We start from the raw sequence: 15,734 nt of genomic DNA on the forward strand, positions 1-15,734 counted from the left end.
CATGGGAACCCTGAAGCTTGAAGCGAGGGACGTGCTGTGCCTCCAAGCGAATCCCATGGAGGGAGCCTACGACGTGACGCTGCATAAGGAGGAGAAGCATGCAGAAGTATTGAGGAAGGTGAAAGAGGTTGGGAAAGCGAGACCCCTGTGCCATTACGAGGTGACCGGCCTGGCAATGAACAAAGCCACCTTTGGTCGGACTCTTGACAATAGGGGAAGTGGGAAAGTATGTACAATCCGCATGTGAAGGACAAGGAAGTGAGGGCCTTTCTGGGGAGATATGTGGACAACATCTCCTCAGCGAGGCACCTCAGGGACTCTCTGGGATTCTGGAACGGGAGGAGAGGGTTCCAGGTGCTTCTCAATGGGGGACCCGAAGGGTTTGGATGGCTACCTCCATCCTCCGGCGATGTTCTCCCTGGGGGCTGACAGGGGGACATTATTTTATGCCAGTCAGCCTCCGTTCTGTAGGCGTTGTATGGACTACGGCCATATCCTGGCCTCGTGCAACACCAGAAAGTGCAGGTTCTGTGGGTCGGGAGAATACGAGGCCAAGGATTGTGACGAGCCCAAGGTTTGCCACGGGTGTGGCTCGTCAGTACACCTGTGGCGTGATTACCCGGCTCGTCAAAGGTCGTACGCGTCTGCAGCTGGAGGGAGAGCGGGGGATGGGGGGAGAAGAGAACGGAAGGGTGTGGATGACATTAATGGCACGGGGAGAAGAAAGCATGGCAAGAAGGAAGATGTGAGAAGAGAGAGGCGAGGAGAAGAAAAGGCCAGAACAGAAGGCGAGAAGGAGGCGGAAGAAGGTGAAGGAGCAGAGAAGAGGAAGGGGACAGTGGTGCGAGAAGGAGTAGAGGAGGGAACGGTGACGGGAACAGAAGAAGGAGTGGAAAAGGAAGATGGAGTGAAGGAGTGGGGGGATAGCCTGTCGAGCTTCCTCGGGGAAGAAATGAAGGAAATGGTGGAGGAGCTAGCGGGGAAGGGGGGTGGGGTCTCCCCCCTACACCAAAAAAGGGAAGAGGAGGGGGAGCTCGACAGGCAGTGAGAGGGAGGGGGGTGTGGAGGGGGAGGTGGGGGCTAAGCGAGCAATTGGGGGGGGCTGTTTGTCTGGGGGGGGTTCTCAACTCCTGTTTGGGGAGATGGGCTCCCCTACACTCAGTCCCGAGGCCTACAAGGAGGGAGGGTTGGAGGGTGGTGGTGAGGAACCCAGGATGCAGGGCACTCAGAGGCCTAACACACTGCCTGCATCCTGGGTTAGAGAGATGGAGGAGGACTGGGAGGCGTCAGGAGAGGAGAGGACGTCCCCGCTGGTGGAGATGGAGCAGGGGAGCATCGGGTGAGTCTCCTGTTTTTTGTTGGTTTGGGTTTATTTGTTGAGGGTTTTTGTTGTTAATTATTAATGAATATTTCTGGAATTTGTTTAGTTTAAATGTAAGGGGTTTGAGAGATTTTGTTAAGAGGAGGGCGGTTTTTAGTTTTTTAGAGGGGTTGGGTTTTGATGTTTGTTTTTTACAGGAGGTTCACCTGAGGGGTGGAGGGGATGTCGATAGGTTTAGGAGGGAAACGGGAGACCCCATTGAAGGGCGCTCCGCCCTTCTTTCAGTTTGGATGTTTCTTCTTTTTTCTTTCCTTCTCTTCTTCTGCTAGCTAGCTGTTTACATAGCTTGGTGACTTTGTATTTTTCCTTGACAACAGGAGATAAGTGTTGCACCGTTCCCGGAGATACTGCAATACTGGGTCGATGCATGGAGCGGACGGAGCAAGCCCCATTTCCGACTCCCTGTTCAAAAAATCTATTTAATATGTAGTCCCCCGATTGGGGACATATCAGATATTAAACTGATAAGAACAGAGTTTTTTTTTTTTTATAAAATATATTTATTACTTTCAAACTCAAACAATAATCTTCCATAATTCAATCATCTCAAACACAAAAAATGTCATTTCAAAACTAGTAAACAATAATCAAAACCAAAAGTCATGGGAGCATCTTCCCTCCCCTTCCCACCTACCAACTACATATAAACCCACCAAAAGAAACAACAACAAAATCTCACCTTAACTTCCCTATCTCCATCCCGACTAACAGGGACGCCATCTCCCCTCCTGACACCCCCCCCCCCCGTCAGCCCGCATCCCCCCACCCGGCACACACACTGTGCCTGTGTCATGTTCTCCACGCTCAGGTCTACCACCCTGCCCTCCCCCGGACTCTGGACTGGGGACCCCACGTCCCCAAAGAGGAAGCTTGATCCTCCCTCCATCACCCAACCCTGGGCCATGCCTGGGAGATCAAGCTCAGTCAGGGGTGTAAACAAAGAAGAAAGAGAGGGAGCCCACAAGGGCCCTGAAACTTCATTTTCTCAGGCATCAAGCTCTCTTCAAAAAAAGAAGCCTCTGGTAGAAAAGGAATACAAAACAAAACAATAAACCTTCCTCCCTCCTGCCTTCCTTCGACCTTTTGACTCAACGGGCTTTGGGGCACTACGGTACCAAGCTTGATCTGAGCCAAAAGGCCGAGAAGCGATAACCCACAAATTGGAACCCTGCACCCGGGGGTCTCGGCAGACCTCAGCGGGTTGGCAAAAGCCGGCTCCTCCCCACCCAACGTTTCCCCGGCGACACGCAGGTGGGTTTTTTTTAAAGTCGCAAATGCATCTTTAAAGAACATAGCGGAACAAGTCTCGTTATGCCCTAAAAAGACACTCTGCGCACGCTCCAGGAAAGCTCGAGCCTTCCGCTCCTGCAGCTCCCTGAGTTGCTCCTTCAGGGAAGTGGATCTCTCCCAGTCGGCCGACCCGCCGAGGTTGCCTGCCTCGTACTCGAGCTAGAGCAACCTTTGGATATGATCCACCTCCCTCCTTTCCTCCCTTTTCTCCTCTTACAATATCCTATAATAAAGACCCTAATCCTTACCTTGACTAAGTCCCACCACTCTAACACCCCCTCGCACATGGACCGGAGGCCTTCAAGCCCCCGAAACACACCAATAAAGGCATTAACGAAAGTTTGCTCATCCAGCACATCCCAATCTAATTTCCAGTACCCCCTACCGAAGAGGCAGACTCGAGAACTCACCTGCAGGAGCAGCCCGTCGTGATCTGAAAAGAAGACAGGCAACAGCCGACCAGACAACTAACCCAAAGACCTAGATAGAGAAATATAGTCAAGCCTCTGCTTAACTCCCAGTGGGACCAGCCATTGTCCATGGCAAGCCATTAGCCCGGTGATGGAGCCTGCACTGCTATCCCCTCCTACCCCTAAATCTATATTAAAATCCCCTCCTATCACCAACTGCCTATTTGTGGCACACAGGGGTGTCAGACAGTCCACCATCTCCCTTGCCACCTGTGGCCCATACACCACCACTAACCTATAACTACTATCCCTAAAAGTGATATCCACCCCCAAAACCCTCCCTTGCATAACAACAAAAGTATCCTCAACCTCCCTATGCCCACACAAAATCCCTACCCCCGAAAAGAGTGAACCCCCCCTATACCCCAAACTGATTCCCCCTGATCCCACTCCCTCTCAAACCTCACAACATTCCCTCTATCCCTTAGGTGAACCTCCTGTAAAAAAAACAAGTCAAACCCCACACCCTCTAAATAACGAAAAACCGCCCTTCTTTTTACCCTATCCCTCAACCCCCTTACATTTACACTAACAAAAGTGATCGTATCCATAAGGAAAACAAAAATATTATTCTCCAAACTCCCCAAAAACAAAACAGGAGGCTCACCCGATGCTCCCCTGCTCCATCTCCTCCGACAGGGATGCAAAGATGCTCCCCTCGTTCGACGAATACAGGTCCTCTTCAGAAAAGGCCACCTGCTCGCCACCCACTAGGCTCTCTGTTTTCCCCTTCCCCCAGGTCCTCTGCCCATGATGGCGGGATTGGGTTTGGGACGCAGGCTTGCGGTTTCAAAGAGAACCGCTGCAGCCCCTCTTCCCCCAGGGCCATAGACAGAGTGGAGATCGTACTGTCAATATCCTCTAGGGGCACAGGGACAGATGAGTCGTGCAAACACAGGGGGCGCACATCTGTCTTCCCCCCCCCCATCGCTCGCTTGCCTGCCCCCTCCCCTAAGCCCCCCACCTCCCCCGTTCCTGTTCCCAAGAGAGCTAAGGTAACGGAGCTAAATGTCTACCGCCCTGAAGCACTCACTTTCTTCATCATGAAGTGCTTTGAGAGACAAGTCTAGGACCATATCACCTCCACCCACTCCAATTTGCTTACCGCCCCAATAGGTCCAGATGACGCAATTGCCATCATACTGCCCAAGCCCAATGGGGTGTTGTTTTTTAGAGGGCAATTTTCCTTTTTCCCAATTTTTATTACCGTATCAAGAATTGAATGTAGGTAACCAGTACAGTAGGTACACACCAGTACGATCCACCAACCAAATCCTAAAGACAGTCCACGTTAATTCATGAAACTGGTAAAACATAAGGTGACTTGGTGAGGTATCAGTAGCTTCATTAGGCTACATTTAGGGCAGAATCACTCACCACACCCAATGATGACATGCTACATTTTCACTTTGACTGTATGATCTTTAGTTCTATTTGTCTTTCTTCCATTTTCTCCTTCCAACAGAAATGTTATATTAGCCCCATTTTGTCAGCTTTCCCTCATTGTTTTAATCAAATCAACACCTTTCTCGATATACAAACGGAAGGAAGTGGTCATAATGAATCTTTCTCTGTGATTCAAGTGTTGACAACTTTGTGGAATTTCTTGGTCATTTTAATAAGCGCCTATGTGATATAAAAAAAAAACATTTAGCAAGCTAACTAGTGAAACTGATCGCGACGCCATCTGGTGACCATTTAGGCAATGGCGTTCTCAGCTGAGTTGGCAAATTTCACTCAGGAATACTGAGGGGTAGAAATAAAAAATAAAAAAATTACTTAAGATACATTGTCCAATCAAAACCTAATAGAGGCGACAATTATCAGTGTGCCAGTGGATGTGAGAAAAGTGCTGGCCTCAGAACTACATTTATGAGCAATTCCCTCGAACCACAACTTCTCAGCTGAATGCATTTTTTAAGGGGATGGGCAAAGGCTGAAAATGGGGTTGAGAATTACCCTTCAAATTAGGCTAAGCGGTTCATACCTACGGAGGAGCAGCTTCTATGGAGGAACTTTTAATGTGTGCGGAGAGTGGCACCAGAATTAAAAACACATATTTCCTTTTGTAGTTAATAAATCCTATGTGAAACTATAGTATCCATAACTATCATTGAAAATATAATCCATTCTCTAATGTCTAAACTTCAGAGGGGGAAGGGCACATTACCTACCAGCACACACAGGCAAATACTTTTAGCTGGTAGTTTGTGAGAGTGAGGGCTTTGGCATATGCATTGTTGGACAAAAGAAATTATTGCCCGGAACAAAGTTATCAACCGATTCCCATGCTTTTAAAATAACTGCTGTTCACTTTCGTTCCAGTTTCTCTAGAAATGTATTCCAACCCCTGATATCGACACACTAAGCGACCATTCTCTATGCATGGCATTTGGGGAAACGCATGTGACATTCGGCCATTGTAGGAAAGATGCATCATTAAAACACTCGTAAGTTCCATCGCTATCGGGAAACCAGGAAATGGGCTGTGGGTTTAAATAACCAGATTGAATGAATCAGAAACAGGGGATGTTGCATAGCACCATTTAAATTAGGCCTGCCAAAAACAAAATTACACCATCAAAAAGGAAAATAAGTGCTCCTAGGAACCATCAAACACATGATACAGTGGTGTTATAGCCACTTACGCCAACTTGAGGCATTGCTCTTTATTCTTACGACCCAAAGATTGAAGACTTAGAGGGTAGTGTTTCTCAAACCCATTTTTTATTTTTATTTGTCATAACTCGGCAACTTTATGCAGTCTTGGCAGCCTTGGAACGCCTCTTCACCACCACCACACGCTTCTGGCTCATCAGGATGGCGCTGGCACGACGCAGAGCAGCCTGGGAAAACATAAGACATCTTTCAACTTTAAGATATTATACTTGGATCCATCTTTTACTTGCTACAAGTCTGACCATAAACCCATTACACAACTTTAAGCCCTATGGGTTTATTCATGTACACTGCAAGGGTCGGATTTCTGTACACTAATACCCTGACTACACGGCTCACATCGCAAAATACATTTAGAAATCTATATTATTAAATTATTGCACCCATACTGCTCGCGCGCGTCAACGAGGATCTGCATTTCCATGGGCTAAGATGGAAGTCAGATCTATTTGTGACGCAGATTGCGCTGCAAGTCCTGCCTCTCTCATCTCATTGATTTATAGAAGCAGGTACCTACGTGCCATCTCATTGGTTATACCCAGGTGGGTGACTGAAAGACGAACGAGGTCGGTGGCGGTAATGCACTAAATTTCTGAAAGTTGCCAATCGCAATATAAAGTCCAGAGAAGAAAACGCCTGGAAGGAGGAGAGGTGACTAGAAACGATTCGGGTTGACTGTTTTATGTGTGGATTAATTGTCGGAGTAGAGGACCTTGTGCATTTTAGGTAAATTAATAACTCAATGTTTATATCCCAGGACAAATTTGCTAGCAACAGCAAGCTAAATGGGACAAATTAGCTAGCAAGTTGGCTAGCTAAATTGCCATATATGTTTGATGCTTTTCGACCTGGCCCCAAATTAATGTAATTGGTTCAGAGTTTATTTTGATATTTTAACCTGCGTGTCGTGATCGCGTTTGGTGTGGGCGGCCAAAATACATTTACCCACGATGGCACACGCGCAACCAGTTTGGGTTCCGTGTAAGCTGGAGCTGGACAAAAAAAAAACACTTTCAATGGAGAACTTCCATTGACTTCCAAAGACTCGGGCCTCAATTAAATCAGATTGAGCTTAACCCGCGTTGGCAGACATCTGCATTAGAGGTCGACCGATTAATCGTAAATGGCCGATTTCAAAATTTCATAACAATCGGAAATCTGTATTTTTGGGCGCCGATTTTCCACATTTTTATATCTATACACCATTTTTATTTTTATTTAACTAGGCAAGTCAGTTAAGAATACATTCTTATTTTCAATTGCGGCATAGGTACAGTGGGTTAACTGCCTTGTTCAGGGGCAGAACGACAGATTTTCACCTTGTCAGCTCGGGGGATCCAATCTTGCAACCTTACAGTTAACTAGTCCAACGCAATTACGACCTGCCTCTCTCTCGTTGCACTCCACAAGGAGACTGCCTGTTACGCGAATGCAGTAAGCCAAGGTAAGTTGCTAGCTAGCATTAAACTTATCTTATAAAAAACAATCAATCATAATCACTAGTTAACTACACATGGTTGATGATATTACTAGATATTATCTAGCCTGTCCTGCGTTGCATATAATCTGACTGAGCGGTGGTAGGCAGAAGCAGGCTCGTAAACAGTCATTCAAACAGCACTTTCGTCAAGCACTGCGCTGTTTATGACTTCAAGCCTATCAACTCCCGAGATGAGGCTGGTGTAACCGAAGTGAAATGGCTAGCTAGTTAGCGTGCGCTAACTAGAGGGATGGAAGCTCTACTGTTACACTGGCAATACTAAAGTGCCTATAAGAACATCCAATAGTCAAAGGTTAATGAAATACAAATGGTATAGGGGGAAATAGTCCTATAATAACTACAACCTAAAACTTCTTACCTGGGAATATTAAAGACTCATGTTAAAAGGAACCACCAGCTTTCATATGTTCTCATGCTCTGAGCAAGGAACTGACATAATAGCTTTCTTACAAAGCACATATTGCACTTTTACTTTCTTCTCCAACACTTTGTTTTTCATTATTTAAACCAAATTGAACATGTTTCATTATTTACTTGAGGCTAAATTGATTTTATTGATGTATTATATTAAGCTAAAATAAGTGTTCATTCAGTATTGTTGTAATTGCCATTATTACAACAACAAAAAAATTGGCCGATTAATCGGTATCGGCGCTGAAAAATCATAATCGGTCGACCTCTAATCCGCATAGGGGATATTTTGGCGGTGTCTGTGGTGTGAGCAGCTGCTTGTGTCACAAACCACTACCGTATTATCCCTAACGTGTTAGAAGTTCAAAACAAAGAAAGAAAGTGTATTCTAATGCATGTTTATTTGAATGGGGTATAATCAGTGTAATCAAGGTGTATACGATTGATCACCACACATTTGAGTGTTTGAACTTGTAAGACATCTGCATGGGTTGTCAGATAAAGTTGGGTGTGGTTTCACGGAAAATAGAGTGGCAGTGTCCGCAATAAGGGAACGCAAGGAGCCGCTTGTGGATTTGACCACAAACACAGGTCCACTTCCTACACTGCAAAAACAACCTCTATGTGGATGTCAGCTAGCACACATTTGATAGAATCTCGCCCTTTATCAATGTCAGGGAAAATCGGCCCATCATCGTCTATGATGCAAACTTGCGTGGGACTACAGAAGTCTTCAATCCTAGTCCTGAATCCAACAGGGTTTACAGACTTGTCAAAAGCCTGGTTGGTCCCTTGCACAAATATTGAAGACCAGTAGAAAAACAAGTGGTTTAGTAGTGTGCTCACCATGCGCAGGTCCTTTCTGTAGTTGCTCTTGCGGATGATGTGCCTCAGGCTGCTGAGAGTGGCACGCGAGTTCTTGTTGATGGTGATCTTCTCATATGAAGTGGCAGGCTTGCGCTGGCCTGAGTAATAAAACAAGCCGAAACTCCCTCAATTCACATTCTTAGAGTACGCTTTGACCTAAATTAATGACATGTCAGTCAGGTTCACAGGTACAACAGCTACCAATATCTTTACAGCAAGACAATTAAGGTGATTCACAAGAGGTGGATTATGACAAGTATTGAAGAATCAACATAAACAGGTATGTGGTGGAACTGTACTTCATTTCCTGATTGGTTTTATGGAGAACCATGTTTACCTGCACGCTTCTTCAGCACGACAACGACACCCTTTCCATCAGCTGCAGGCTGAACACCAACAGTCTTCCTGTGCACCAGCCCGTTGAAACGGAAGGAGTTCTTGGACTTCAGGTTGTTGGGCTCCTGTTAAACAAAAGTAAATTACATTTGACTAACAAATCCCATTAAACTTGTTTCTTAAATCCTCAATCTGCAGCATTGACAAATCCTGTAGCACGACCCTGCATGGTCAATCCATGTGAATACTGAACAAAAATATTAACGCAACATGACCTGAAATAGATTCACACATTTGTTTACATCCCTGTGAGCATTTCTCATTTGCCAAGATAATCCATCCACCTGACAGATGTGGCATATCAAGAAGTTGATTAAACAGCATGATTATTACACGAGTGCACTTTGTGCTGGGAACAATAAGGCCACTAAAATGTGCTATTTGGTCAACACCACAGATGTCTCTAGTTGAGGGAGCATGCAATTGGCATGCTGACTACAGGAATGTCCACCAGAGCTGTTGCAAGAATTGAATGTTAATTTCTCCTTTTGTTCAGTGTACATTCATCTTTGTTATGTGAATAAAGAATTGACAGACCACAGACTAATTCTCAACATTTCAACAAACTCAAAGAACATCTGACTGCAAGCATGACCTAGTTCATGATCCACCAGGTATGTGGGGTACATTTACTAGGACCACTGATTCTTGGCCATCTGTTAGTTGTACTCACGGTGCTGTAAGTCTGTCCATTCCTCTTGATGAGGAAGCTGGAGCAGTTCCTAATGACCATCCACTGCAGATGAGAAGACATGTTGACGAACCTGGGACAGACAATAAGCGTTAAAGGGATAGCAGATACCCATAGACTTCCAGTCATTGCGCCAAGGCTAGTTAAAATTGGCTCGCGAAACTAGCGCACTTCCTCCATACTGGACAGACAAATGATACCCACGAGTTTATCGGACTCTGGTGAAGTCGATAAATAGATTTTGGCAATGAGATCATTTAATACAAGGTAGTCAAGTAACACGGGAATCAAAGGCACATTTTGCAGAAAACGAACGTTAATAGAACAAGTTCATTGTTTGTTTGGCTAACGTTAGCTAAAAGCCAGGCTATAAAACAGAGCAACTTGGCAGGATCGTTTTGTCACCTTCCTATAGTAGGCAAAAATGTACCCAACTAGTAATTGGCTACCTCAAACTAATTAAATTAGCTAAATAGCTAGGATAGGAAGTTAGGTACCTAAATCGCATGAATATGGTCCAGTTGAGTGGGACTGTGAATATCGCGTGTTAAACCCTTCAACTGTTTCAGATTAAAGGGATTTAAAATATGCAAAATATATATAGTTGACAAGCATTAGCTACACCAGATTACAAATGAGGGCGCACGTCGAAGCCCGGTGCTCTGTATAGGACAAACAACCACGCCAGCTAACTTTACCTCGTAGTATGGCAGACTGATTTAGGGCCTAGCAGCAGGCTGACCGATTTGAAACAGTTCGATTAGAAATGTCTATAAAAAGTATCGCTACAATCAATATCACACCTATGTAATAAAAACGTATGCTGTTATTAAACAATTAGCAATCTAAACATAGCACAGGTCAAATTGTTCGACATTTTTAATACGACTACAAGAACACCAAACAACCACGTTACCTTCCAGCGGAAAAAGAGGACAGAAAAGGGCGGAAACCGCATTACATTGAGTATTTGATAGATCAATGCACGTTGAAATCATTTTTTTTCCCCGAGAGAAAATCAGAAGATGAATAAGAAGTCAGACAAACGGCAATATTTTCAAAAAATGTGCTTATAAAATCATTTTTGTTTGAATAATTTTACAATGTACTTTTTTATTTAAATGTATGTCGGAGGGACACTAACAGAACGTTGTAGTTTGTCTCTTACGTCATCACTGTGCGCCTCTGTTGATCGGCTATGTCTACATGGGTCGAGCTTTCATTAAAAGTAGTAGCCTTTTCTAAGCCTAATTATCCCAATCTGCTACGAAAAGTACATTCTGATAAAAGCAGGATTCCTTCTAGCCATGACCTTGCTTTCTAACCAGAGTCGTTGCTATCAGGTCTCTCTTTATGTAGTGCTGTCTCACTTGTGATGTGTGTTTTGTCCTATATTTAGATATATTTTTTTATCCCAGCCCTCGTCCCCGCAGGAGGCCTTTTGTCTTTTGGTAGCCCGTCATTGTACATAAGAATTTGTTCTTAACTGACTCGCCTAGTTAAATAGACAAAAAATCAGGGATCCGTTGGACGCCCCTACCCTAAACCGATTTTATATTCACACATTCAACATAAGCCAAAGGCCAATTAAAATGGTAAAAATCAATAACTAATTAATTGATTGTCACAGAAACATAATATATATAGTTATTCTATAAATGTCTTAGCATACTTTTACCTTTGTTTTGAATTAAAATTCCAGTTTTGATTTGATGGAAATAAATACAATCTTTAAAATGCTATTTAAATCTGTATAAATCAATAACTAATGTTACATTTGTCACAGAAAAATCAAAACTAGGTATGATTTATTATATACATTTCGAGCATACTTTTACAACCTTTGTTTTGAGTAAACATTACAGTTGACTATAGAAATACATAATCAAATGCCATTGTAAACTGTATAAATCAATAACTAATTCACTGTCACAGAAACATCAAACTAGGTATGATTTATTGTATAAATGTCTAAACTTTTGTTTTGAGTAACAATTCCAGTTTTGATTTGATAGAGGGCATGTAGTCCGTCTAGAGAGCGTGTGGTCAAAGTTCTAACGAGTCTGTAATACCCTATTGGAAGGGGCCTGGCATAAAATGCTGGATCTTCAGTCATATTAAATTAGATTACAGAAAAAAAACTATGGGATGAAGGGATCAGGCCTCACTAACAAAGAAGACAGGTGGATGGATCAAGAGGACCAACACAACCAAGAGGATCAATATGGACATTCCACAGTGAAGATAAGGAAAACTAACCATAACATATACTACCGTTCAAAAGTTTGAGGAGGTAGGCGAATAATTACAATTTTGCAGATTAACACTGGAGTGATAAATGATCAGATGGTCATGTACAGGTAGAGATATTGGTGTGCAAAAGAGCAGAAAAGTAAATAAATAAAAACAGTATGGGGATGAGGTAGGTAAAAATGGGTGGGTTATTTACCGATATACTATGTACAGCTGCAGCGATCGGTTAGCTGCTCAGATAGCAGATGTTTGAAGTTGGTGAGGGAGATAAAAGTCTCCAACTTCAGCGATTTTTGCAATTCGTTCCAGTCACAGGGAGCAGAGAACTGGAACGAAAGGCGGCCAAATGAGGTGTTGGCTTTAGGGATGATCAGTGAGATAGACCTGCTGGAGCGCGTGCTACGGATGGGTGTTGCCATCGTGACCAGTGAACTGAGATAAGGCGGAGCTTTACCTAGCATGGACTTGTAGATGACCTGGAGCCAGTGGGTCTGGCGACGAATATGTAGCGAGGGCCAGCCGACTAGAGCATACAGGTCGCAGTGGTGGGTGGTATAAGGTGCTTTAGTGACAAAACGGATGGCACTGTGATAAACTGCATCCAGTTTGCTGAGTAGAGTGTTGGAAGCAATTTTGTAGATGACATCGCCGAAGTCGAGGATCAGTAGGATAGTCAGTTTTACTAGGGTAAGTTTGGCGGTGTGAGTGAAGGAGGCTTTGTTGGGGAATAGAAAGCCGACTCTAGATTTGATTTTCGATTGGAGATGTTTGATATGAGTCTGGAAGGAGAGTTTACAGTCTAGCCAGACACCTAGGTACTTATAGATGTCCACATATTCAAGGTCGGAACCATCCAGGGTGGTGATGCTGGTCAGGTATGCGGGTGCAGGCAGCGAACGGTTGAAAAGCATGCATTTGGTTTTACTAGTGTTTAAGAGCAGTTGGAGGCCACGGAAGGAGTGTTGTATGGCATTGAAGCTCGTTTGGAGGTTAGATAGCACAGTGTCCAAGGACGGGCCGGAAGTATATAGAATGGTGTCGTCTGCGTAGAGGTGGATCAGGGAATCGCCCGCAGCAAGAGCAACATCATTGATATATACAGAGAAAAGAGTCGGCCCGAGGATTGAACACTGTGGCATCCCCATAGAGACTGCCAGAGGACCGGACAGCATGCCCTCCGATTTGACACACTGAACTCTGTCTGCAAAGTAATTGGTGAACCAGGCAAGGCAGTCATCCGAAAAACCGAGGCTACTGAGTCTGCCGATAGGAATATGGTGATTGACAGAGTCGAAAGCCTTGGCAAGGTCGATGAAGACGGCTGCACAGTACTGTCTTTTATCGATGGCGGTTATGATATAGTTTAGTACCTTGAGCGTGGCTGAGGTGCACCCGTGACCGGCTCGGAAACCAGATTTCACAGCGGAGAAGGTACGGTGGGACTCGAGATGGTCAGTGACCTGTTTGTTGACTTGGCTTTCGAAGACCTTAGATAGGCAGGGCAGGATGGATATAGGTCTGTAACAGTTTGGGTCCAGGGTGTCTCCCCCTTTGAAGAGGGGGATGACTGCGGCAGCTTTCCAATCCTTGGGGATCTCAGACGATATGAAAGAGAGGTTGAACAGGCTGGTAATAGGGGTTGCGACAATGGCGGCGGATAGTTTCAGAAATAGAGGGTCCAGATTGTCAAGCCCAGCTGATTTGTACGGGTCCAGGTTTTGCAGCTCTTTCAGAACATCTGCTATCTGGATTTGGGTAAAGGACAACCTGGAGAGGCTTGGGCGAATAGTTGCGGGGGGGCGGAGCTGTTGGCCGAGGTTGGAGTAGCCAGGCGGAAGGCATGGCCAGCCGTTGAGAAATGCTTGTTGAAGTTTTCGATAATCATGGATTTATTGGTGGTGACCGTGTTACCTAGCCTCAGTGCAGTGGGCAACTGGGAGGAGGTGCTCTTGTTCTCCATGGACTTCAGTGTCCCAGAACTTTTTGGAGTTGGAGCTACAGGATGCAAATTTCTGCCTGAAGAAGCTGGCCTTAGCTTTCCTGACTGACTGCGTGTATTGGTTCCTGACTTCCCTGAACAGTTGCATATCGCGGGGACTATTCGATGCTATTGCAGTCCGCCACAGGATGTTTTTGTGCTGGTCGAGGGCAGTCAGGTCTGGAGTGAACCAAGGGCTATATCTGTTCTTAGTTCTGCATTTTTTGAACGGAGCATGCTTATCTAAAATGGTGAGGAAGTTACTTATAAAGAATGACCAGGCATCCTCAACTGACTGGATGAGGTCAATGTCCTTCCAGGATACCCGGGCAGGTCGATTAGAAAGGCCTGCTCACAGAAGTGTTTTAGGGAGCGTTTGACAGTGATGAGGGGTGGTCGTTTGACTGTAGCTCCGTAGCGGATACAGGCAATGAGGCAGTGATCGCTGAGATCCTGGTTGAAGACAGCGGAGGTGTATTTGGAGGGCCAGTTGGTCAGGATGACGTCTATGAGGGTGCCCTTGTTTACAGATTTAGGGTTGTACCTGGTGGGTTCCTTGATGATTTGTGTGAGATTGAGGGCATCTAGCTTAGATTGTAGGACTGCCGGGGTGTTAAGCATATCCCATTTTAGGTCACCTAACAGAACAAACTCTGAAGCTAGATGGGGGGCAATCAATTCACAAATGGTGTCCAGGGCACAGCTGGGAGCTGAGGGGGGTCGGTAGCAGGCGGCAACAGTGAGAGACTTATTTCTGGAAAGAGTAATTTTCAAAATTAGTAGTTCGAACTGTTTAGGTATGGACCTGGAAAGTATGACATTACTTTGCAGGCTCTCTCTGCAGTAGACTGCAACTCCTCCCCCTTTCGCAGTTCTATCTTGACGGAAAATGTTGTAGTTGGGTATGGAAATCTCAGAATTTTTGGTGGCCTTCCTGAGCCAGGATTCAGACACGGCAAGGACATCAGGGTTAGCAGAGTGTGCTAAAGCAGTGAGTAAAACAAAGTTAGGGAGGAGGCTTCTGATGTTGACATGCATGAAACCAAGGCTTCTTCGATCACAGAAGTCAACAAATGAGGGTGCCTGGGGACATGCAGGGCCTGGGTTTACCTCCACATCACCCGCGGAACAGAGGAGGAGTAGAATGAGGGTGCGGCTAAAGGCTATCAAAACTGGTCGCCTAGAGCGTTGGGGACAGAGAATAAAAGGAGCAGATTTCTGGGCATGGTAGAATATATTCAGGGCATAATGCGCAGACAGGGGTATGGTGGGGTGCGGGTACAGCGGAGGTAAGCCCAGGCACTGGGTGATGATGAGAGAGGTTGTATCACTGGACATGCTGGTTGTAATGGGTGAGGTCACCGCATGTGTGGGAGGTGGGACAAAGGAGGTATCAGGGGTATGAAGAGTGGAACTAGGGGCTCCATTGTAAACTAAAACAAGTTAATAATTTTAAAAGGCTAATTTATCATTAGAAAACCCTTTTTTAATTATGTTAGGACAGCTGAAAACTGTTCTGGTTAAAGCAGCAATAAAATTGGCCTTAAGATTAGTTGAGTATCTGGAGCATCATCATTTGTGGGTTCGATTACAGGCTCAAAATGGCCAGAAACAAAGAACTTTCTTCTGAAACTCGTCAGTCTATTCTTGTTCTGAGAAATGAAGGCTATTCCATTCGTGAAATTGCCACGAAACTGAAGATCTTGTACAACGCTTTGTACAGTCGTGGCCAAAAGTTGAGAATGACACAAATATTAATTTCCACAAAGTTTGCTGCTTCAGTGTCTTTAGATATTTTTGTCAGATGTTACTATGGA

At 44.9% G+C, this 15,734-nt stretch overlaps 1 protein-coding gene and 1 pseudogene across 3 annotated transcripts; both read right to left on the reverse strand.

Moving 5' to 3' along the window:
• Window positions 1-1,703: 1,703 nt before the first annotated feature.
• LOC116356406 (uncharacterized) lies at window positions 1,704-1,881 on the reverse strand (annotated as a pseudogene).
• Window positions 1,882-5,795: 3,914 nt separating this feature from the next.
• On the reverse strand, window positions 5,796-12,039 carry LOC109867246 (60S ribosomal protein L28). Of its 3 annotated transcripts, XM_020456302.2 has the most exons (5): window positions 10,603-10,778; window positions 9,669-9,759; window positions 8,937-9,060; window positions 8,579-8,697; window positions 5,836-5,987 (listed from the first exon to the last, which is right to left on the reverse strand). In XM_020456302.2, exons 2-5 carry the CDS (start codon window positions 9,747-9,749, stop codon window positions 5,898-5,900), a joined length of 414 nt encoding a protein of 137 aa, XP_020311891.1. In that variant the 5' UTR covers window positions 9,750-9,759; window positions 10,603-10,778; the 3' UTR covers window positions 5,836-5,897. The 3 variants fall into 3 exon arrangements, with proteins under 3 accessions (XP_020311892.1, XP_020311891.1, XP_020311890.2); XM_020456303.2 differs by lacking the exon at window positions 10,603-10,778 and having other exon boundaries at window positions 5,796-5,967; window positions 9,669-9,800; XM_020456301.2 differs by having other exon boundaries at window positions 9,669-12,039.
• Window positions 12,040-15,734: the final 3,695 nt, after the last annotated feature.

This window comes from Oncorhynchus kisutch, linkage group LG22 (assembly GCF_002021735.2).
Source record: "Oncorhynchus kisutch isolate 150728-3 linkage group LG22, Okis_V2, whole genome shotgun sequence".
NCBI classification, from domain to species: domain Eukaryota; kingdom Metazoa; phylum Chordata; class Actinopteri; order Salmoniformes; family Salmonidae; genus Oncorhynchus; species Oncorhynchus kisutch.

Coding starts and splice junctions, on each gene's coding strand:
- LOC109867246 (XM_020456301.2), bottom strand. CDS start 9,815: ATGACTGGAAGTCTATGGGTATCTGCTATCCCTTTAACGCTTATTGTC. Junction 9,061..9,668: donor ATGGACAGACTTACAGCACC/GTGAGTACAACT, acceptor TTTGTTTAACAG/GAGCCCAACAACCTGAAGTC. Junction 5,988..8,578: donor ACAGAAAGGACCTGCGCATG/GTGAGCACACTA, acceptor ATGTTTTCCCAG/GCTGCTCTGCGTCGTGCCAG.